Source organism: Ambystoma mexicanum, chromosome 13, assembly GCF_040938575.1.
Source record: "Ambystoma mexicanum isolate Mex_15411 chromosome 13, UKY_AmexF1_1, whole genome shotgun sequence".
Lineage (NCBI taxonomy): Eukaryota > Metazoa > Chordata > Amphibia > Caudata > Ambystomatidae > Ambystoma > Ambystoma mexicanum.
The window spans coordinates 57996027-58021500 of NC_090938.1; the positions used below are offsets into that span (position 1 = coordinate 57996027).

A 25474-nucleotide genomic window follows, 5' to 3' on the forward strand; every position below is an offset into this window, starting at 1 on the left:
GTACTCGGAACCAAGGTTGATGCTGGAAGAAAAACCAGGAAGCTTCAACAAACTGCTCTCGTTTTCTAGTGCTACTCTGCTGCTTTGACCTTTGGATGGCTCTATACTGATGTGAACAGGCCAGGTCAATGATTAACCTTCCCGCCTAGGAGCCCCTCAGCAAGTTGCCCGTGCCGGGTATGCTCCCAAAGGGCCAGCATTTCATGATTTTGGACATAACCATCCACTTTCCTGGAAGGTACAACATGGATATGCATGATCATGTTATTTAAAGTCTTTTGACCAAGTGATTTGTCCCACATCCCCATATGAGGACGTTCTTAGCAGTGAAAGCTTGCAGAAACTACCTCTCCCAGCAGCGGTCGGGGTAGTATCAGAGGGAATGGATCTGAAATTCTCGATACGTGCACTGTCTTAGTTTTAATCCAGAGCATAATGATGCATTTTGTTGACAGCTGAAGCTGCCATTTTCTGAAAGATGTTCATGACAAAGAGCACACAGCGTGTCTGCATACCTAGGAATAAAGGTGACCCAGGATCCGTTTCTCTTTAGAAACAGGAGCCCTGCAGAGTTCGGGCTCCTAAAATGGACGTCCGTGGTATAGTTCACTGTCCGGACTTTGGAATATTTGGACAGAACGCGGGGGAAATGTAAACAGCCCGACAAATCCTGTCTCCCAGTAACGGAACAGGACCAGGAGCTCACACCAACCCCATCTGGACTCCACTCCGAGTGTGAAAGTTTGAAGAATAGAAAAGAAAAAGTGGGCTCCTACATATTTCTTTCTGATTGTCGACAAATGCTGAAGCCAAAGACAGAAGTGAGTACATATGTATGTGTGTTTTAAGGATACAGTGGGGGGTTGTTCCATCAAAGCGTTATTGCTGTACTCGCACATCGACAAAGGGAATCCATGCGACAAAACAGAATGAATAATTTTATTATGTGTTTTGCTCAATTCAGTTTTTAAGTGGCCATGCACTGGCTTGCATCCAGTAGCTTGAAACATTTTCCAAAGCTATTTTTAATAAAGGTTTAGTGGCCATAGTGCTCTTTATGATTGCAAAATGCATGCTATTCTTCCCAGTGCAATTCTATGATGTGTCAAGTGGATGAGGTGTTGTCTTCTGTTCATTTTGCTCCATTTGGCGACCCATTTTAGGATAACTTACATTCACCCAAGCTTTCTTCATCTGTTTTTGTGGATTCTGCCTTATGTGTTTTCGTTCTCATTTTCTGATGCAATCAATGCTATTGTTTTATTTTTTTCACAATATGAAATGGTTATTGGGTGATGTGATATTTGAGCACAAATATGTCTCACCTCTTAGCCCTGTCACAATAAACATTTTGTGTATTTATACTCTCAACTTGAGTTATGCATTGAAAACAAATCAAAATTGGTCTCTAACTTTGCTTAAAGAGTAATAGATTTTAAATCGGTTGCATTCGAACATAAATGGCGTCCCTGATCATGCTTTGAGTAAAGATTGCTTTGTTAGTTCTCTTTTGGAGTGACATCATGAGGCAATATGGTCCTGTAGTAAAGTTGACAAATAGTCCAAATTCTAATCCTAGCTTCCCATAATGACCAAAGTGTGTGATCCTGGCCACACCGCAATCTCCCTATGTTTGGTGCAAAGCTCTTAGTAAATGCAAAATGAAATACACATGTTTGCTATTAACCTTATTTGTCTAGATCGGGGGCTCTAGGAAACAAGATGAGCCTGACTATGAAGCTGCTCGTCTCTTTCTCATGCAACTGATGCGGATCAGTTACCAGATGGAAACTTGCATGCACAATGCTTTGCTAGGGAACTAGAACATTGGACAGGGGCAGTGTGGGGGGGGGGCAGAGGGAGAATAAATGTGGTGGCATACAGTGCAACAATTGTCTCAGGATAAGCCTACCTATTTCTAATCTCATTCAATTTTCTGGGAAACTAAAAGTTCAAACATGGTTTTTCTGCAGTATTACAATGTGCCTGGGCTCCCTTCCAGGGTCAATAGGACCTTGAGCAAAGTCTCTGGTTTCCAAGCAGCTGGGACCTCCCTAGGGGTTCATGGATAATCCTCTGCAATGTAGGATGTCACAGGGACTCTTTCCCTTTCTTGACCTGTTTGTCCTGGTCGCTGGTCTCTTGATCTCCTGGGGAATCTGCAGCTTCGGCACGCCGGCCTGCTCATCTCCATGCGTGCCTCTGAATCTCTGGTGCAGGCATGGAAGGTCTGCAGCGCCTCAACATGGACTAGAACAGTGTGGTAGAAAAGGCAGAACAGGAAGGCGGCCAACTACTCCACTCCTCTGAATTGCAAGTTCTTTCCTTTAGAACAGTCGTTGCTCCCCCTGTGACCGTATCCCCACTTCCTACTTTTATCTCTTCTTAATTCCTTCACCAAATTCTGCTCCTGCGCTCATCGTTCCTTTCACTCCTGTTCATCCTCCTGTCCTCTAATTACTTCATCAACTCCTGTTCCAGCTCTTCAACTCTTTCCTCCCGTTCCTTTGCGCTTCGTAACCACTCTCATCCTTTCCACTCTTTACTATCTTCCTTGCCTCCTTCTCTCCTTTATGTATCTTCCTTTTCCCATTTCCCAAATCTCTAAATACACTCTATCTCTTCCATCTTCTTCACCCTTCCAGGCACCTCTTTTTCAACCAATATTCTTCAGGTCTTTCCTATCTCCACCACCTTCTCCACCTCTCTGGGCACCGCCTGCCTTCTCAATGCCCCCTCTAACTCACAACTATCACAGTGTTGCAGCTCCTTTGTCCCCTCCTCAATGATCCCCTTGAGTCACTGCTACCCCTCACACCAGCCTCCTTCCTCTAGGTACCAATCCTCTCTTTATTGATGTCTGCCAATGCACAACTAGCTATTGCTCCTTCTTCACACCTCTGGGTGCTCCCCACTTTCTGGTCATATTTATTATCTTTGCTCACCACTACCTCACCCCTTATCGGCAGTCCCAGTTCTCTAGGCACCCTATATCTCTCCAGCTCCCAAGCTCCAGAATGGCCCAGTCTTCTGGACCTTTCTTTCAGTCTCCAGGTTATCTTAGTCTCTCCAGCTTGTTTCAAAACCAGCGCCTGTGATTTGTCTCCAGCTCATACTGAGCTCTTTGCTTTTTATAGGGCGTCAGCCTATGTCTATCGATCCTTGTTCTATGGTGAAAGGTGACTCGGGAGGTAGATGGCATGGGCTGCGCTCCTGAGGATATCATCTCTGTTATATGTTGGACTGCAGCTTCAAGGACCATGCCTGCCATCTTGGAGCTCATAACTCCCTCTTCCTCTGTAGTTCTCTGGTATAGGGGTTGGCTGATGGGCCTCACCCCTGAGGATGGCTTCAAGTTTGAGATGGGACAAATGGCTGGCTTGTCCCTCCCATTGGGTGGCCCTCTCCCTGTTTGTCACCCGTCGTCCCTGTCCTTGGGGGGAACTCGCCAAGTTTATCTGTGATCATCTGTAAGTCTGGAGGTCATGTGTAAAGACTGGCTGACTGTGCCATTGCCTATGATGGCTAAGGGCTGAGCGGATATGTAAAGGAACAGGTGGATGTGTTTACACTAGCACCCGCCCCCTCACTGCCACCATATTGGGACAGTAGGAGAAGAGCAGTAAATGGGACCCCCTGTATTGTTCCTATACCGAATCAAGTGTGTGAGAGGTGTTATTCACTCAGACAGCCATACAAAGTGTCCCCTCGCACAGAAGATGTGGAAGGATGTCAGCATGCACCTATGAACATCGTGAAAGTGAAACCTGACCGGCAGACTGATGTCATGAAGAAGATATATAAACCTATATTGAAACGATATGAAAATACCTAAGAGTAACAATGTAACTGAAGCGCCATGAGAAACCTGTACCTAAAGCTAAAGTAATTGTGAATACAAAGAAGATGAAGTAACTTACTGGTCAATTAAATACGCAGTAACGCAAGGTAGAATGTAAAAATATAGAGGCTTGATGCAGAAGAATATGTAATGTGGCAAGGACGGCCATGATAAGAAAATTGACACTGGCTGATGTTGAATTCAACCAACTACCTCAGAGACAGCCGAAGGTTGTAGAATCGGGAGCAGCTGGAAAGCTCGGTGTGCAGAACAGGAAGGCTATGTTGGCCAAGGATGCTATTTTAAGGAATAATTGCAAGACACAAGGGGAGTTAACCAGGATAAGCTATGAATGAAGGAAACATTTCTCTTAGATTAAAGAAGAAAACCTCTGCAATTACCAAATTATTGGGCCAATAAAAGTGTGTGAAGTCTATGCGCAGTAGAGTAGCAAGTCTCTAGACGCCAAGAAGAGTAATAGCACCCTGCATAATTAAATCAAATAGCAGTAAATAGGAGGCTGAAATTGACACATTTGTGGCCTCTTCACATGTGACTCAGAAGTTGAAGACAAGGGCTATTCATTAGAGCCTCAGACGAAGATAGTGTTGTGCTCACATGCTCTTGAATGTTCCAGAACAGTGAGCAGGCTGCAAGTCCAACTACAGACAGAAGACTTTGGCTTATGGCCGACCGATGAGAGATGATGGACTAATTGGGAAGAAGGGGAGTAGTCTGGCAGGATTCAAACACCTAAGTTTCATTTCACATACGTGCTGCTAAAGAGCCGAAAGTCCAACGTTGGGATAGCATGCCAACCAATCATTGTGTTTGGGGGACAACCTAACATACACTGTTGCATGCACCAATCCACTGCCATGTTGTTTACTATAATCAGTATTATACGTATTTAGAGGTAGTTCAAGGCATGCCCTACAGATAAGGGGCAGCCAATGTATTCTATATGTAGATATGTTCCCTTAACGAATCCCTTCCCTCAATAGGTTTTATGATTGGTCATGTAAAATGGCATCATAGATGACACATATTGGGGTATAAAACATCTATGTAATGAAGCTGTTATGTGAGTGTGCAAGCATCTGTCTGATGCCTGTCAGGTCTCCCTGCTTAATTAAATGAGAATAAAGTTGTGTTTTGACATATTCCAAAGACGCTTCAAGGTGCCAGAGCACAGAAGTGCAGCCCAAAACACCAGGAGAACGAAAACGTTGCAGAGCCCTGGCTTAGGTGAATGTGCAATGCGAGTCATATGGTGCCTGTCGGCTGGATGAGAAGATGTGCCTGCTGTGCTCTTGCTCATCTCTATCCTCCTAAGAATGATCCTGTCGGCTATGACATTAAGCTACATCAATGTCACTTGGAGTAAGAACCTCAGACTCCTCAGTTATTTGTACTCAACCAGACCTCTTGAGATATGAAGAAATGGCCTCCAGCAAAGTTATAATGAGGGTGAACTCTATTGAGAACTGTGAGAATTCCACAACCTGTCTTTAACGAGAAACAATCCAGACTGATGTATTCAAACCAACCTGAAAGCCTACCTCCTCGCCTCCCAGTTACCCTCTTAACTTACCTCTCATCTGCCTTCAAGCTAACATGTTTCCCTCGCCACTAACCTTCCTCTGTTCCTCACTTCCTCTACCTCCACTACAATTGATTCATCCATCGTAGTCACAAGCCTAACACAAGTGGCCGTACCTCCTACCTGCACTAAAATAGGTCTAATGTTGATTGTCCTTAATCTATGTATGTCCACAAGTGTATTGTCCCTGGTGACTGTACCAAATACCCCCCCCCCCCTCTCCCAACTAAACCGGTCAGAATGTCCCTCAAACTCACTCTATTGTGAGAAGCTCACTGCTTCCAGTCAAATCTGATTTCCTATCTATTGTGCATTCCTTTGTGAAGGAAAGAGCATTGTTTTTCCCTGTAGGTAGCTAAAACAATATGCAAGATGTGGATAATCGCCAGATCAGGACCTTTAAACGGACTCTCCAGTCAGTGTCGGAAGAGGAACTTTCTACAGAGCCATGTCCCAGTCGAAGCATATAGAGAAATGCCATGTTGGGATGGGAGAAAATCTCTGATAGATCGCTGCATCTCTCGCCCCTGTATGTGTCATCGCCCAAGCACCGCTCACCAGAGCCTCCAGTTCTGTGACTGTGGAAACCCTTTGCCAATAACCACACACCACCGCAGACGACCACCCCTGTTGTCCTGTGCATGCCATCCCCCAACCACCCTTCACCCGAGCGGCTACTTCAATGTCTGGCTGAACACCGTTCTGCCAGGAAACACAGAAGGGTATGCCACCTCATTGCCCCACTTGACCCAAGGTCGCAGCCACCTGCTCTCACTGATAAGTCCCTGACAGAAATTCCAGGTCACTTTCTAGATTCTGCTTGCAAAATCTCCCCAAAGTAGTCATGGCCACAATGACCAGGGCATAATGTGGGTATCCCCCCAACTGGCCGAAAAATCTAAATTCTTTTAATCCAAATGAAAATTAGTTGAAAATGCATCTGTGCAAATTGTATTAGTCTACAGTGTTGCACAGATGGAAAGGACTTCCCTTTAATCCTTAACCTTCTTTTATGCTCTTTCTCTCTCTTGGTTCCTACCCCCAAAAGGCTGATCTTTGGTTCTTTTGATGCCTGCCGATCCATGTGACGAATCATATGAATTCGTCCTCTTGCCCCCCAAAGGGCAGCCCCCATGTGAGGTGAGGGAGGTGAGCCTGCTCCGCAAACCCTCCCTTTGGGTAGAGGCAAGTGTGACCTCATTGGGAGAGACTCCCCCTTTGGCGACAAGGACTCCCATTCTCAGGAGGAACTCCCTAGAAGACCTGGCAAAATAACATATGTAAACCTTCCTGATGGCAATATCTATGAAGAGAAGCTCAATATATGTTATTGCCAACGTCAAATTGAAAACCACCTTATAATCTCCCATTCTACCGGAACGACGAAGAGGATGTATGGAGGAATAGCGAACCCAGGAGAAAAAGAGAAAAAGGAACAGATTCTTGCCCAGGGGAAGGCCTATGGCTGCATCAATCCAAAAAGGGGAGGAGCATGGGGAAATTAAGACAGTCTGTGAACTTCAAACAGACACACACGCTGACTCCAGGGAGCAGCAGAGGTGAGACATGCAGTATCCTGCAGTCGTGGGGAACCGAGATGAGACAAGTGTGCTACCATATGTAGCAAGAAACCCACACAGACTGAAATTGGATGTGTGGCGTCCAAAGCTGAGGTAGAGAAAGAATCTGAGACTGGAGGTAGAGAAAGAAGCTGAGACTGGTGGCGTGACCACGCGAGGTGCCTGGTGGACCAGGCATCCTGATAACAACGGCAAGACCATTCTAATACTGCCAACTCGGGACAAGCCAGTACCCGAAATACCAGATTGCCATCCAAGACAAACAGAGAGAAGGGAAGAGAAGCTGGCGGAAAGACATGAGACACATGAGTAGAAGGAAAGAAAGGTGCACCTCACCAATCGAAATGTCAGGTGATGTTAAACCCGAGAACAAAGGTAATACGGATAACGGGAGACCATGGGGAGTGAATGTGAACGAGTATTATTTTGACACTCATACTCATCACACTCACGAAAAAGATAATATCACAAGACCAGACAGATAAGTGTATAAGGAAAAGCAGAAAGAAAAAATGTGATGGAATCAGAATCATTATTGGAATACGCATACTCCTCACAGTCAAGAGAGAGAAAACATTGCAAGAGTGAATGAGAATCGTTATTGGAATGCTCAGATTTGTCATAGTCGGAAGAAAATATAACGAGTGAATGGGAATCATTATTGGAATGTTCATACTCGTCACAGTCAAGAGAGAGAAAACCTTGCAAGAGTGAATGGGAATCGTTATTGGAATGCTCAGATTTGTCATAGTCGGAAGAAAATATAACGAGTGAATGAGAATCATTATTGGAATGTTCATACTCCTCACAGTCAAGAGAGAGAAAACCTTGCAAGAGTGAATGGGAATCGTTATTGGAATGCTCAGATTTGTCATAGTCGGAAGAAAATATAACGAGTGAATGAGAATCATTATTGGAATGCTCATACTCCTCACAGTCAAGAGAGAGAAAACCTTGCAAGAGTGAATGGGAATCATTACTGGAATGCTCATACTCCTCACAGTCAAGAGAGAGAAAACCTTGCAAGAGTGAATGGGAATCATTACTGGAATGCTCATACTCCTCACAGTCAAGAGAGAGAAAACCTTGCAAGAGTGAATGGGAATCATTACTGGAATGCTCATACTCCTCACAGTCAAGAGAGAGAAAACCTTGCAAGAGTGAATGGGAATCATTACTGGAATGCTCATACTCCTCACAGTCAAGAGAGAGAAAACCTTGCAAGAGTGAATGGGAATCATTACTGGAATGCTCATACTCCTCACACTCAAGAGAGAGAAAACCTTGCAAGAGTGAATGGGAATCATTACTGGAATGCTCATACTCCTCACAGTCAAGAGAGAAAACCTTGCAAGAGTGAATGGGAATCATTACTGGAATGCTCATACTCCTCACAGTCAAGAGAGAGAAAACCTTGCAAGAGTGAATGGGAATCATTACTGGAATGCTCATACTCCTCACAGTCAAGAGAGAGAAAACCTTGCAAGAGTGAATTGGAATCATTACTGGAATGCTCATACTCCTCACAGTCAAGAGAGAGAAAACCTTGCAAGAGTGAATGGGAATCATTACTGGAATGCTCATACAAGAGTGAATGGGAATCGTTATTGGATTGTTCATACTTATCATAGTCTAGAGAGTGAAAATATAACAAGAGTAATACAAAGAGAACTGAAATAGACATATATTGGGAATGACCCAATTCATGATAATCCATACCAAGAAGGTCCAAAAGAAATAAAAGAACAGGTTACAAAAGAGAAACCTGAGAACAAGCTGGACTTTGTAAAAATACATCAAGAGAATAGGAAAATCAAAGACTATGAACTATTCGCTGAAAGTAAGAAATATCCCAGCAAGAGACAATTGTTGGATAAGCCTATCAGGGAATGAGAGAAGGTCGCCCCTTATAGTAAAAAGACAAGAGAAGAAACACAAGTCCAAGACCCTAATAAATGAAGTGTATGAACTGGTAAAAGTGATCACTGGATCATCAATTGAAAAGTGGCTGAGAGCCAAGTCAAGGGACCTCGAGAGAAGGGAGGCATTCTCCTGGTTTAGAGTTGTTAAAAATAGAGGTAGGTTTATATAGATTAAAGTCAGACGGTGAGCGGTTTCGTAACAGACCTTGACTGACAAGCACCGTAGGGAGTTTTGTTCCGTATGGACGCCCTGTGGAATAGGGAAAGATAGGCGTTATTCATATTCTTAAAGAAACACATTAGCAGAATGTCTAATCTGAGTCTGTGTCCTTCGTCTGGCATACCACACCCGCTAGCAAATGTCAGCAAAATTGTGCATGTAAAGACTGCAATTACAGTATGATTTTAAGGGTTACCAGTCAATTGGTCGAAAACATTTGGTCGACAGGACAACTGGTCGACACCATTTGGTCGAATGCCAAATGGTCGAATTTTTTTTTTTTTTTTTACCCTTTTTTTTTTTTTTTTGGGGGGGTCCCCCCAACCCCCTTTTTTTCTTTTTTTTTTTTTCCCACACGAAAACCCACAAAACACACACAAAAAAAAAAAAAAAAAATTCGACCATTTGGCATTCGACCAAATGGTGTCGACCAAATTGCAGTCGACCAGTTTGCTGTCGACCAATTGACTGGACACCGATTTTAAGCACTAATTGTTTTTCGGTGACAAACAAATTACATGCATAAAAACGTCAAATTTCCTTACACAAAAATATCTTTTTGTGTTTTATTAACTACTGTACGAGGGCTGTCTTAACTCGGATTCTTTTTACGTTTGTAAACCTTGCAGTTCGTAGAAGAATCTGTTGGCTGTCTATCATTTTGTAACCATTTGGTGACACTCCACTGATCCCCAGGCCTATGCCCACAGCTTGGAAAGATGACGCAGAAGTTCAACCTCCTGGTGTTCCTGCTTGTACAGTTTTCCTCACAATCACTAGGTGGGTGTGCGCGATTGCAAACTCTTCCAAGACTAAATAGTGAGAATGTGTGATGTTCAGTACTTGAAAATATTTCACAGTAATCATGACTTTTACAAATGAAAATATGACAACTGTTTGAATGTATCTATTTCTCTTAGCTGTAAAGCTAACTTTCTATTTAGTATTATAGTTATCTGTCGCACCCTTCTATTGCTCTGCATAGACGTCTAGCTTTACGTCCTTGTATCCCATCTAGTAGTCTATTGAAATGATATATAGGCGTCTGCAAACTGAGGCTCTCCAGATGTTTTGGACTACAACTCCCATCAACCCTAGCCAGCCTTATCAATGGGGGGGAAGTCATGGGAGTTGTAGTCCAAAACATCTGTTGAGCCAAAGGTTGCAGACACTTGCCTTGTAGTTTCAGCTGATATCGCCTTGTCCTACAAAAAAAAGCATTTTGTCACCATCAGGATTCTTGAAGAAAAATGTTTTTTTTAAAACATATAGACTGACTTTCAGGTCTATTAGAAACCAAGTTTTCGGAAAACTATTGATTAAGAAAAGGTGCACTATGGCCAGGAAATCAAAAAATAAATCTTGAACTGGATTTTTAAAATGTGTTTCTTTGACCTAAAGGCAGATAATATAAAGACTTTCTCCTGTGCAGAAGAAAACACTCGCTCCCCATTCTAACAATAATGGTTCATTTTCATAGCATTGTTATACAAAGTCCTTTACAAAGAAATTGGTTCTCATTTGGCCAACTTTTGACAGATGAAATGCCTTGAATGTGTTGGATCTAACCAGTTAGAAACCACCACACCCCTGGATTGCTTCTGGCCAAGGACAAAGCTTCCTTGTATAGGCCCACTCATTCAGTGATAAAGTACACTGACATATGAGCAGTCTTTTGTAATGTGTTGACAGAAAAAATTCTAACAAAATATATTCAGGGAACAAGGGCAAAGGTTAATATGGATGTCTGGCTTACAGGAATTAGAATAGATGGGAGAGGGAAGGAAAAGATAGGATTTTAAAAATGTTTTAAAAAAAACAAATAATAAAAAAGCAAATGTCTGTAGAAATGAACAGTGACACAATAGCGACACTTGGATATGCAATGGGTGGTGTTAAAAGAAAGGCCAGTAGAGTAAGGCCCAGGGGTGGACTTCCTGCTTGCAGGCTTCAGTACAAGATGGCCGCTCCTTGCTGCAAAAAGACAACTGAAAGGTGGGTGCTTTTGGTACATTTGTCCCAAAAGCGCGGGATTTCCTTATCCTACCTTTCCAACGTAGCAGTGGTGGCACCAGGCCGGGGAGATCTGAATTCTGCGTGAGTTGTTCCTAGCAAACGCGCCGGCCATTCAGGGCAAGTAGTAGAATAATCAGGTTCCTGATGGGGGCAGAAACTGTCACTGTGGATGCAGACCATGTTCCTGTTCGGGGCCTGGCGGATGTATCCTCTTAGCTAGGGTGAGCAGATTTAAAAAGTCAAAAAACCGGGAAAGGGCAGCTAACATAAAAGTAGGACTAACTATTGAAAGTGGCTGTCAAGGCACTATACTTTAGTAGCAGTTGGAGGAGAAAGGGGGCTTACGTGTTACTTTTCAAAGAAACACATATAATTCATTTATCACAAACTAACACTATGGGCCTCATTACGAGCTTGCCGGTCCAGATATAACGGTACCGGTGAGCTTGCCAGTACCGTTGTATCCGGACCGGCAAACTCAGAGTTGTGCTCGTGGGTGCCTTTCATTCCGCCAGGTCTGACCTGCCAGAATGAAAGGCACACGCGAGCACAGCATCTTGGATGCACCGGCACCGTTATGAACCGTGCCGGTGCATCCGACCACCCCATTCCAATTGAGCCCAAAGGGGCTCAAATGGGAATGGGGAAGAATTTTTTCCGGCACCCTTGAATGGGCAAATACCGGGTACGCCAAGGCCATAATGACCCGGTAATTGGCCATTTATGGGCACCAGACAAAAATGGATACCGGCGGCAGCCGTGCCTGTATTACAGGCACAGCTACCGCTAGCTTCGTAATGAGGACCTATGTTAAGTTGTAAAATGCAGCATTTCTTCTGTGCGGGATTGTGCATTCCTGCCTGCCAGCTATGAAGACCTACTACCAAAAACCGGGACCACTGCAGTTTCCATTGGGAACATAATCTTGAGAAAGGGGGACAGAGCACCAAATACCGGGACATTTCCGGCAAAACCAGGACGTCTGGTCACCCTACTCTAAGCCATGCTTACAGCGGCAGTGTGCAGTCGTAGCGGGATCTGGCAAGCAGCGCTCAACTCACTGATCTCCCAAATTGCCAGCCAGGGCAGGTGGGTAGTTGCCCCCCTTTTTCACCTCATGGTATATGCTCCCTTCTTCCTGCTCCATGGTATATGGTTCCTAGCTCACCCTTCTGGGAAACAGCGCCAAGTTCAATATCCTGATATAGAGTGTCCAGCTCACGCAGGAATATAGTGCCCAACCCAATTTAAGGGGATGTAGTGCCTACCTGCGCTCTGCATGGGAGCCGCTACTCCATGTGGAATAGCTGCTCCACCAAACATAGCACTTAAGGCAGGCAATGAAAAATGGCTACTGCCTGGATTTTCCTTTTTAATTCCGCCAGTGAAAGGTGCTCCTAAAACGCCTTTAATTGGATTTAATCCTGTCATGTCACTGAATTGAAACAATAGTCGGCACTTTTGCCATCACTCGGTTGAGCTACTGGTGGATTTGGGTTGTCAACCTATAGCTTAAAGTTCCACTCCAAGAGGCTGTTCGATCAATGGTGTGCGCCATAAAATGGACCCACTCACTCCCCACTGCTCCCCAATACTTATGAAGTTACCCAACTGCTGTGCATAGTTCCCCTTGACTTCCAATGCATGGCCATTCCTTGATTATTATTAAGGCTTCCGGTTTTATGGTATTTATTTTTCTGCCCTTTCTGTCTGTATTTAAAAAGATAATTTGCTACCAGGATTTTTCTGCATTTATTCTATTAAAAATGCATTTATTAAAGCACACATGCAGCCGCATAGGAGAGAAATGCTAGCTCCATTTCTTCCATAATAACAATGGAGTGCTTCTGAGACTGCTGCTGCCTCAAGATCTGTGCTGTCAGCAATTTGAAAAACTTTAATACTGTTTTTATACACCTTTTACACTCTCCATGCTGCCGATCTGCAATGTGATTGGCCTGCGATGTATGAGTGACATCATAGAGAACCAGACAGAAAGACCTGTTTTTCTGGTTTTTTTTTCATTTTTATAAATTAATACACACAGAAAACAGATTGATTTCCGCCTGTATTTATGTGTACAAATCAGTAAAAACAGAAAACTGGAAGCCTTAATTATTATAATATTTATTTTTAATGATCTGGTTTATTCAGTATTTCCATTTTGTTACTTTTTTCTGCTTGTATCTTGTTTAGCTTTTCTATGTTAATATGAGCACTACAGATGGGTGCAACAGGTCAACATGCAGATGTTGACCCTGTCTCTCTTGTTTAGCTGCAGGCTGTGGTAGGGTGCCATCGGTGGAGAATGCAGATTTTGCAGTGGAGAGCGATGCCACAGGCACAAGAGTGGCCTTCAGGTGCACGAGGGGCCTCCTCATCGGTAGCCACGTCCTGTCCTGCAATGCTTCGCGACAATGGCATGAGCCTCCGCCGGTCTGCAGAGGTAGGTGGGCTTCTACAATGATTCCCCTGGCCAAGCTCAAGCTTTGCCACTGGGATGAGACTCCGAGCTCGGCTGGAACCCTCATGAAAGAAGGGGTTCATTTGTGAGGGCAATAGTTCTGCTGTCCCCATCCCAGCGTTTGTCCTGCGCGATCTCTTTTCAGGTTCCTTCTTAATCCACCCCTATGCTCCCCGAAGCATTTGGAAACCTTTCTAGTAGTGTGAGCTCCTGCACAGCCAAGGTTTGTTTTTGTCATTAATCAATGCATGCTAAACATTTTTTTAGATAGGGTGAAGAAACTAAGTTGCCAACTTTGGAACTGTAAAACAATAGTTCTGCACCTTCTTCATATTGGCAGGAACCAATGCGAGGGTCCCATTGCAGGCCTGGGGGACCTTGACCTTTTCAGCCAGTTAGGATAGAACAATCCTGATAGCCTTGACCCACCTTGGACCACTTACAAGGCTATGCGGGGCCCTGGTGATGCACCATTGCTCCCACTTGTAGGTTGTCCGAAGCTCTCTCTAAGCAGATCCAAAATCTAGAAGCTGGAAATACACATGCCTCTTTACTTGGAGTCAGTTTCCCTCAGCCAGCGTAATGTCATTGCATGTACCACCCCATAAAATCACTTCAGAAAACACTATTGACTTAATCACAGTTCCCATTATACTCCAACAATTTAGACATTGTATGTGTTGTGAGGAGACTTGAGGAGGCCTCTGATGGTCCCAGGTGAGTTCTCCTAATCCTCCTCACATTGTGCAAGGATGCATGGTGTGGCAAGACTGTTGATTATAGGTAGCGCTCGGACAGGGCAGGGTTCTACTCTTGTGGCTCCCGCAATGTGCATCCTTATAGCAATAATATACCCAGATTGTGGGGTATATGGTTGCTCATGGTGGGTTGGTGTAAATTTGTAGGTGTATGTGTCTCTCAAACTCGGCAGGTCAGTGGAAATGTGTGGTGGCAACAAAGGAACTGCTTCTCTGCGCAATCTTAGGCTCTCCCCTCTAGCGGCTAGCCATATCCTGTTTTTTATCCTTCTCTAGGTCCCCTCATTGTGGTTACCGTCTACTGTGCATTTCTGTCCCATTAGGCCTCTCTCCCACTTCTAGGTTCCCATCCACTGTGGTTTTGCTGTACTATGTATTGTGTCCCATTAGGCTTCTCTCCCACTTCTAGGTTTCCATCCACTGTAGTTTTGCTGTACTATGTATTGTGTCCCATTAGGCTTCTCTCCCACTTCTAGGTTTCCATCCACTGTGGTTTTGCTGTACTATGTATTGTGTCCCATTAGGCTTCTCTCCCACTTCTAGGTTGCCATCCACTGTGGTTTTGCTGTACTATGTATTGTGTCCCATTAGGCTTCTCTCCCACTTCTAGGTTTCCATCCACTGTGGTTTTGCTGTACTATGTATTGTGTCCCATTAGGCTTCTCTCCCACTTCTAGGTTGCCATCCACTGTGGTTTTGCTGTACTATGTATTGTGTCCCATTAGGCTTCTCTCCCACTTCTAGGTTGCCATCCACTGTGGTTTTGCTGTACTGTGTATTGTGTCCCATTAGGCCTCTCTCCCACTTCTAGGTTTCCATCCACTGTGGTTTTCCTGTACTGTGTATTGTGTCCCATTAGGCCTCTCTCCCACTTCTAAGTTTCCATCCACTGTGGTTTTCCTGTACTTTGTATTGTGTCCCATTAGGCCTCTCTCCCACTTCTAGGTTTCCATCCACTGTGGTTTTCCTGTACTGTGTATTGTGTCCCATTAGGCTTCTCTACCACTTCTAGGTTCCCATCCACTGTGGTTTTCCTGTACTGTGTATTGTGTCCCATTAGGCCTCTCTCCCACTTCTAGGTTTCCATCCACTGTGGTTTTGCTGTACTATGTATTGTGTCCCATTAGGCTTCTCTCCCACTTCTAGGTTTCCATCCACTGTGGTTTTCCTGTACTGTGTATTGTGTCCCATTAGGCTTCTCTCCCACTTCTAGGTTTCCATCCACTGTGGTTTTCCTGTACTGTGTATTGTGTCCCATTAGGCTTCTCTCCCACTTCTAAGTTTTCATCCACTGTGGTTTTCCTGTACTGTGTATTGTCTCCCATTAGGCCTCTCTCACACTTCTAGGTGCCATCCACTGTGGTTTTCCTGTACTTTGTATTGTGTCCCATTAGGCCTCTCTCCCACTTCTAGGTTTCCATCCACTGTGGTTTTCCTGTACTGTGTATTGTGTCCCATTAGGCTTCTCTCCCACTTCTAAGTTTTCATCCACTGTGGTTTTCCTGTACTGTGTATTGTCTCCCATTAGGCCTCTCTCCCACTTCTAGGTTTCCATCCACTGTGGTTTTCCTGTACTGTGTATTGTGTCCCATTAGGCCTCTCTCCCACTTCTAAGTTTCCATCCACTGTGGTTTTCCTGTACTTTGTATTGTGTCCCATTAGGCCTCTCTCCCACTTCTAGGTTTCCATCCACTGTGGTTTTCCTGTACTGTGTATTGTGTCCCATTAGGCTTCTCTACCACTTCTAGGTTCCCATCCACTGTGGTTTTGCTGTACTGCATATTGTGTCCCATTAGGCTCTCTCCCACTTCCTCGTTCCCATCCACTGTGGTTTTTCTGTACTGTGTATGGTGTCCCATAAGGCTTCTCTCCCACTCTGTAGGTCCCCATCTCTCAAGGGGTGCAGTTGTTCTGTTGTGAGTCACTGGTTTTCTCTTCCTGTGTTTTCCCTGCTGCTGTGACTCCCGCACCCCCCCCACACCCGCACCTGCGCATCCTGCGCTGTGTGGCGCTGGGCTGTGCCTGTCTTTCTCTTCTCTTGCGCCCTTTTCCTCCCACCTTCCTCCTTCGCACCTTCTATGGTGCTCTTTGTCTCTCCTATCTTCTCTAACTGCTACTCTATCTCCTATCCAGTGCTTTAAGTGGGCTTGGGCCTGCCGGGGCCAGGCCCCGGCAGTCTACAAAAAGTGGGGCTGAGCCGGGGCCCTGCCGGGGCCCCCAGTCCGACCGCACGCAACATTGGCGGGATGCATTATCCCGTCGCGGCCGCAGCCGCGACGGGAGATGCGCCTGCCATGAAGTCAGGCTAGCTGACAGAAGTGGCAGCCAACCACAGCGATGCTGTGCCTGGCTGCCACTTCTGTCAGTCATAGTAACTGCCTCTGGTGACCCCTCGCGGGAGGGGTCATCAGAGGCAGTTACTGTTCCTTTGTTTCCCCAGGTCGCCGAGGCGTCTTTAACCCTCGGCGAACCTGGGGATTCCTCGACATATTTCGAGGTTTATAAAAGGTGGCTTTGAAAGTACACATTTCAAGCCATCTTTTATAAAGCTTTGCCGACGGGCAATTTTGTCCGTAGTCAAAGCTTTATAAAAGATGGCTTGAATTGTGTACTTTCAAAGCCATCTTTTATAAACCCGAAAACATGGCCTGAAAAATAGGCAAACCGTAAGGTACGCACACAAATATATATACATGTTATATATCTGTGTTCGTACCTTACTATGGTTTGTGTACTTTGCAGGCCATCTTTTCTAAACATAGAAATATGTAACATATGTAACATATTTCTATGTTTAGAAAAGATGGCCTACAAAGTACACAAACCATAGTAAGGTACGCACACAGATATATAACATGTATATATATCTGTGTGCAGACCTTACGATTTGCGTGCTTTTTAGGCCACGCCCCTCCCAGAAGCCACGCCCCCAAATGAGGGCCCCCTCTCGATTTCTTACCCCACTTAAAGCCCTGCTCCTATCCCTCACACTACGTCTGGAAGGAAAACGTTCTAAAGGGACATCCTGGTCTCCAACCCAGGCCTCCCTATCGCTGATAACTACACCAGCACTTCCTCCAGCCAGACCTTTACCGACATCCTCTTTGTCTTTCCCTCGCCAGGCCTATGGACCCCCTATATGATCTCTGTTCTCTCCCCTTTTTCCTTCTCTCCCATTAATGGTGCCATTTGGTGGGAGGTCTTCCTGGCTCTCTTCCACTCCTCCAATACTTCATTAATGTCTACCTGAATGGCACATTCTTGGTCCAGGGCCCTCAGCCCAATCCCCTCCTTTTTGATAGGTGTCTCCCATGTCTCATCAACTTCCTCGAAGAGCTTGACCTTGATGTCCTCGCTCTCACTGAGACATGGTTCACAGCCAGCTCTGTCACAAGTTTTGGCACTCTCCTGCCTGATGGCTACAAGATCCTCTCCATGCCCAAAACCAACCGACCCGGAGGGGGAGTAGCTCTCATCTTTACGGCGTGGGTCCCTGTCTCTGTCCTTCATACGCAGGTCTACTCCTTCTTTGAATGCCTGGCCTGCAGGCTCTCTATCTCTCCTGGTCTCTCTCTGACTGTGGCCACCATCTACAGCCCACCATGTCAGGCTGCCCTCTTTCTCTCAGAGGGGGCTGACCTCTTCACATCTCTCCTTGCCTCTACCTCACAACTTCTCAGAGACCTCAACATTCACCTGGATGCTTCTTATCCCTTCACAGGGCTTTTCAGCAACCTCTGTGACTCTCTCTAACTTGCCATTCTACCCTCTGGTCCGACACACACAGACGGACACACATTGGATGTTCTCATCTCCTCAGACATCCCTTTCTCTAACCCTCTCACTACCCTTCTCTCTCTTGGAATGACCACTTTCTTCTTTCCTCTCACCGGACACTCTGTCCCCCAAGCTAAGCCCTCCCCTACACTGCCACCTACTTTCTCCGTCATTCGGCCCATGCAGCTTGTGTCAGTGGATGCTTTTGCCTCCACCTTCTCTGCTCCTCCTACTTCTGCGGCTGACTCACACCCTGACATAGCCCTCTCTAATCTGCATCTTGTAATTTTCAACACTCTGGACATCCCTGCCCCTGCTGTGAGAATCCAACTGAATCCTACCTCCAAGTGCAACTCTTGGTATGACTTCGACCTCGCTGCCCTGAAACGCAAGTGCAGGGAGGCTGAGAGGAAGCGGAGGGCTTCGGGTGCATCCTCTGACAAACTGTCCTGCCACATGCTCCAAAGGCAATAAAAATACTCTGTCCTGTCCAAGAAGAGAGTCCACATCCAAGCCTGTGCCTCTGCGGCCTCTAACAACACGGCCAAACTCTTTAAAATCTGCAAGGAGCTAGCCAAACCTTCTGCACTCTACACCTCTCCTGTTCCTTCCCAGGCCCTCTGTACGGCCCTGGTTTCTCACTTCACTACTAAAACTCAGGACATCCTGTCCTAGCACTCCTCTTCCTCTCCGTCTACCACTTTCTGACCCCCACTGGCCACCTCTCCCTCCAATCCTCCTTTCTCCTCTTTCTCTATGATAACACCTGACGATGTTTCTAGATAAGTCTAATCTATGAAAGTGTCATCCAAACAGGTGCTCCCCTGCTCCTCCAGAACCATCAAGGATCACATTGACACCTTCGCTCAAGCCTTGGACGATTTCTGCAATCACTCTTTCGCCACTGGTGCTTTCTCCTCCCCTCAAGCATTCCCTTGTGCACCTCCTCTTTAATAAGCCTTCTGCCGATCCTACCTGTCTGGCTAACTATCGCTCGATCTCTAATACTCCTTTCCAGTGCAAACATCTGGAAAAGCTGCCCATCTCCCAGCTTACTCTCCACACTGAAACTGTTGGTTGTCTCCATGACCACCAGTCTGGCTTCAGAGCTGCCAGAGGCACAGAAACTGCTCTCCTGAACACCCAAGAAGATCTGCTGTCCAATCGGGACACCAGCACCCCTTCTGTCCTCATCCTCATTGACCTTCCCTCTGCTTTCAGCATGGTCAGTCACACCATCCTGATCAATTGACTCTGTGAGAACCTGGGTATCACAGATCAGGCCCTGGAGTGGCTGACATCTTCCCTCCTGACTGACCCTCCCAGGTCCAACTTGGGTCCTTTCTTTCCAGCACCAATCTTTCCACATGTGATGTTCCCCAGGGCTCTAACATCTCACCCTCGCTCTTTAATCTCTACGTGGCTCCTTTGACCCAACTAATCTCTACCTTCTGCTCTGACTTTCAGAGTTATGCAGATGACACACAGCTCACCTTCAGTCTCCCCTCAGTCTCCTCTACCCTCTTGCTCATTCCTGACTGTCTATCCGCGATTCAGGCTTGGTGCACCTCCAACAATCTCTGCCTTAATGCCAGTAAGACAGAGATCCTTCTCATCGGGACCCTTAATCCCGCTTTCCCTCTCTCGCTATGCCCAGGAGTCTCCCAGGACCCCCCCTTGTTATCTGCATATTTCAAGTAACTCTGGGTTTCACCCTAAGTTACTAGGGGAATCCAGACGTGGACCCCTTGCTCACTATTCTTAGAGAGGAACAGCTACACCCTACTGATGAGGTTCAACCAGACCGAAACACGTGTCTGGGTTTGCTGTTGGTACTCTTGTTCAGAGGAGAATTGCCTAGCATTTTGGTGCTGGACTGCCGCAGGGCAGGACAAAGACTGATATGTTTGGGATATTTCTTCTCTGTGAAAGATAGTGAGCTAAAGACTCTGGGTAATTCTCTCATAACCAGGACTGATGTCTGGCAGAGGGACTCCCAGGACCCCCCTTGTTATCTGCACTTACTCAGAGCAATGCTCCTGATTGCACGTTCCCCTTCCCCTGCACTTTGCGTTATCACACTTGCACTATCTGAATGACGCAAGGCCTAATAAGTTTTGTCCTCCCTCCGTACCCTCTCTTGTTTTGTCGTGCCTAGAAACACGTGTCACATCATGTCCAGGTGTCTGCCCATCTCTGCATCTTGGAAGGATTGAAATCTTATATGTACAAACCAAGCCGGGGGCAGTTCCCACCGTCCTACAGTCAAGACCACTGAGCAGATGCTTTTCTATCTATGACCTAACTGGGAAAGCACGCTGCAGTTCGGGGGTGAGGCTGAAGGAGAACTGGGGAGTCATTCACCCCTTGGTGGTGGTCTCACGAACCAGACAGGGGTCTTCAAATCAGATCACATTCAGGTTTTTCTAGACTAACAACATCCTGTGTCACCTTTTTCCCTTTTCAGAAGCCTGCGGCCTTCCAAAGAGAATCCAGAACGCTCAACTTAAATACCCTCATTACAAAGAGGAGACATTTCCTGCACATCACAGAGTGGCCTATGAGTGTGTGCATGGGTTTAAGCGAGAGTCCGGAGAACCCTTCGCAACTTGTCGCCAAGACTTCACGTGGGAGGAGGCCTCCCTGACCTGTGTGTGTAAGTGTGATCAGTGATCAGAGGTGAACTTAGAGGACAACACACACACGCGTACAGACCCTATAATATAATAAATAAATAAATATAACCTCACATACGCACACACAATCATACTCTCAGGGACCAACAGACCCCACTCTCTCACATACGCAATAACCCTCAGAAACCAGCAACCCGAAGTTGTCTCAATTTCATAAGCGGAAGCGAACCAAGCTCAAGGGCCGCAATTACAGTCACAGGGCATCTGTAGGGGTGTGGGGGGGCACTTGTGTGAACACCACAATTCGGTATCAAAAGACACGCACAGGCTTGTCCAAACTGGTCATTCACAGGCATGGTGTGGAAAGCGGGCGAATGTAGCCCACTGTTTAAATAACTATTATCCCATTTTTTGGGCTACTTTCAGTAAATTCCCCTGAGTGCCAGAAGCCGGATGTGCCCAATGGACAAATAACCTCAGGACTGAAATCCAAATATGTCCCCAACGACGCGGTCACCTTACGGTGCTTGCCGGGTTTCCTACCAGAAGGCCACTGGACCAGCGTCTGTGGTCGAGATGAGATGTGGGCGCCAGGATTACCAAAGTGTGCTGTGAGTAATGCTTGTTTACAACAATGCACTGTCTGATAGGGCAACCAGGAGCTTTGCAGAGAGGCTGGCAGCTCAGGCCAGGCCACACTGGGCTGCAGCTCTACTAGTCATTCTACCAAATCCCTCAAGATTTTCTAGGCCAGTTCACAAATAATTTCTGTGAAGGATTTACACATATATAGTCTAAATTAAGAAGAAATGATCGCTTCACAAGTGCTTCATATTCCGTTGACTTGCATTTTTGTTTCTGGTGCTGAGCGCTCATTAACTACTAACAAGGGGCATATTGAACTTCAGTTTTGCCCTCTAAATTCAGAAACCCATTATGCACAGCACGACTGTGGGCTGCAGTTATATTAGGGCGCAGGATTCTCAGATTGCGGCCTGAATCTAACGATGCAAGCCCACGTTCTGAGCAACCTGGTGGCTGCGGCCCCCGCCCCACCATCTTTCCTACCTCCACCCTCCCTTCCTGTTTTAAGCCCTCCTGCAAACTTATTTCTGCAGCTGCCGTTGCTTCCTCCTCCCGTTGTCCCTGCTGGCTGCCATGAAAATGAAAGAGGGCTCCGTACAGAGCCCAGTCTTCCTGATACATGGCAGCCATTTTTAGTGAGTATTTTCTTTGAACCCCATTCATTCAAACGAATAACGTTGCTGTCAGCACCCCGGGGTTACCAGATTGGCAACTTTGGGTGCTAATAGCAATAGCGCTGGATCAGATATCATTGCAATATTCTAAAAAGCGGTTTCTGATGTTAGGAACCTGTGACTGTTTCAGCCTCCTCCTATAAAAGCTCTTAAAATCGTTCAGACTCCAGGATGCTGCTGAACTGGACCCCCAAATAGTGGCTCCATTTCAGGCACCCATATTTCCGCTCTGGTGATTTGCCAACAGATACGCGCACCCTACTGGGACAGCCGGCCGCCGACCCAGGCTGGAACGGGCAAAGGGCCACAAAATGGCAAAAGAATAAGCATGAATATATTAATTAATGGGGTAGTATGGATTGGATTTTTCAAACACACATCTCGACTGTTTCTCCTTATAGTTAATTGTATCCTTTTATTTTTAATTGCTCTACGCCTTCTGGCTACGAAGCAGCTCCCAAGCCTGTGAAATGCCCTTGAATAGCAGTGCTCTGGATGTGTTCATCTTTTTCCAGAACGATTACCACAAAACGTCGAGTTCTGATACTTTTATTGGACTGATAGTATTGTGCTGCGATGGAAAAAGCATTAGCTTTGGAAAGTCCCAGTGCCAATGGGTAGAAGTGAGGGGAGAGACGTATTGTGGAAGTTGAACCAAGGCTGGCAGGTATGGAATGTAGTGCTCTGGTCACCAGATGTGAGCGCTGCCAATCTTCAACAGGGAACCATTAGCTAGCAGACAAAGCAGCTAGAAAGCAGTGCACTGTCCAACGAGATGCTTGCATTTACATAAATATAGCAGTGCAGTATTTTGCTTTCCTGCTATTGTCAGTCAGAATCTGATAGCACAGCCAGCAGAGCGCTCCCTTTGATATCAGTCCAGAGCCTGCTGACGCAGGTTCGAATCCGGCAAGGTTGAACTCAGCTCTTCCTTCTTCCGAAGTTAATAAAATGAGCACCACACACCGAGGGTAATTAAGATGCCTGAGGGTTCCTAACACTATATAAATGCAAAATTATTATGTGGAAAGTGTTATTTGAAAAAGAAACAAAAGGAGGCCTGATGAACTTGAAAGAAATGTATATTTCTGCTCATGGTAAAAATGGCTCGACTATGAAATTGAACCTGCGTTTTTAGATCGTTTACCACATTTGATTGTTGATAATGTCCTTATGGCTTTTTTTTCCTGGCTCTCTTTGTTGATGAGCAGAAAAGGGAGTTTACGCACTGCGGGGTGAAGCTGGAGGACTGGAAAGCGGCGCTGGAGAACGAGAAGCGTTGCCTGGAGAAGCAGAAGGCCGAGCTGGAGAGGAAGGACGGGCCTGCATCCTAAACACGGGACACGCATGGCCTCCATTGCATTGCGTGATTCAAGAGCACTTGCATGTAAAACCATCAATGTCACAGACAGGCGGCCATGCCACAGTACCTTTGCACCAGTAGAGGGCTCGCTTGCCAGGTATCTGCACTCTGGCGAAATTTGCTTTGGTGCACAAAATGAATAAGTATAACGCAATTGGGCCCAATGAGTATACTGATGAAAAATTGCACTGCACTGGGGTAAACTTTCCATAAGCCACCCCATGGTCTCTGTGTGCCCGGTAACCACTAATCAGTAAGAAAAAGGTAGAGAAAGAGTTTCTTCAACAGTCACTTACTCTAGAACATCGCTACAAATCACATTTACAAAAAACAGATAAATCATCAATACAAAATGAATTTTATTAAGATTCAATACAAGATAAAAATCTCATGCGGTAGAAACTACAATACAGTAAATTACATAATAAACCCTAAAACAAGCATATTTAAATGTGCTAATGACCAAATATAAAAGGTAAACGTGCATCAATTTTAATTTTTATCAATGAAATATAAATGAAATATACATTCTCAATTTAAATAGCATACTTGGTTACAACACATGTTTCAGTCCTCTTCAAATCTCTGGTGGGACTTTCTTCAGGAGTAGTCATCACAAAGGAGTTATTTTTTTTTTTTTTAAACCTACAAAAGCTTCTTTCAATGAAGACACATTCATTTGTTTGGAGACGTAACTGGGAAAACTAGTGCGAACAGACCTCCATCGGGTTATATGCCCAATTATGGTCTAGTTACTGGGAAATCAGTTTTTCTTCACCAGAACCTATGGGTAAGTGCCCATTTCACAGAATCAGTGTGTGCCCGTGCGAGTCGGGGTCACCAATCTTCTTAGAACCTTTTCTGGGGAGGCTTGTCCAAAGGATTTATGTCGCTACTGCCTTTTAGCAGAAGGGTACAATGGACCATATTCATGCATCCATTATTATCATCTGCTTGATTTGAATGTGTATAGCACTTAACCCCATATTTGTATTTAAGTACCTAAGTGTCAATAAGTGAATTGAAAATCATTGTACCAATAATGACATTTTCAGTGTCTTCCTAATCCACTTCTTCAATTCAACAAATACTGTTCCCTATGAGTGCTGATATTATTAAAAATAACTCACAAATGTTCTCGCCTCCAACTGATTTGTGCATGAGGTTCATGCGCCGGTTGCAATGCTTGGACAGCAGGTTGCAAGTGTCGGGGCTCCAAAATTAAATAAAAAAACATTCACTGTTTTGTTTTACTACTCAAAAACCACAAGCCTGCATTGTGTCATTAGAATTCATCAGCACAAGAGGTTATCACATCGATGCATAACGCTGAATGAAGGGGACGATTTCACAAAGCCAGGCTGCCATCTGCGCTGTGGAATGTGTGTGTGCCTTTGGGGGATTCGAGGGCAGGGGTGACACATCTGGTGCAGGGGCATTGTCAGTTGGTGGCTGATGTGATACGTGTGATGGGGTATTGAGTCCTGTATAGGCATTTATTGAGATGTATGATGGATAGTTGGCTCGCCTGGGGGATGTGGGAGTCTATGGAGGAAAGCAGGGAGTCTGCCAGGTCCAGTGTTGCCATGACCATGTACCATGGTTGAGTGCAGGAGGAGGGTCCTTGGTCAGTGGAGGGGGAGGAATGTTGGTGTTGATAGTGTAATGATGATGGCTGCATGTCTTGCCAATGTGCTACTGCCCTCATGTGTGCCCCATCCATGTGCCCAGTTGGCCCTGGTAACTATTGTGCCCTTGGAGTGGTGACTGCTCATCCTATGCAAATCCATGCGTGCAATTGATGGGTAAGTCACCATGTATTATGCGCATACATGTTTGTGGGTTCAGGATGCTTCACTGAAGTCATGATGTGATGTGGAGGTGACATTTGTATGTGAGTTGGCGGCATGGTACCTTGCAGAACTGCCTCTCCACCGTTCTACACATCATATGGTTGCCAGGTGGCTGGTGTGGGGACATCTTTGGATGCCGCTGGTTATGAAATTCCGGGTGGGGCCATGGTAATTGAGTAGTG

The 25474-nt window shown here is 45.6% G+C and overlaps 1 protein-coding gene across 1 annotated transcript; it reads left to right on the forward strand.

The window, feature by feature from the left end:
• The first annotated feature begins 414 nt into the window (after window positions 1-414).
• On the forward strand, window positions 415-24575 carry LOC138520079 (membrane cofactor protein-like). The gene is made up of 6 exons (XM_069632604.1): window positions 415-821; window positions 9796-9946; window positions 13458-13628; window positions 20649-20837; window positions 21244-21428; window positions 23288-24575. Exons 2-6 carry the CDS (start codon window positions 9886-9888, stop codon window positions 23408-23410), a joined length of 729 nt encoding a protein of 242 aa, XP_069488705.1. The 5' UTR covers window positions 415-821; window positions 9796-9885; the 3' UTR covers window positions 23411-24575.
• Window positions 24576-25474: the final 899 nt, after the last annotated feature.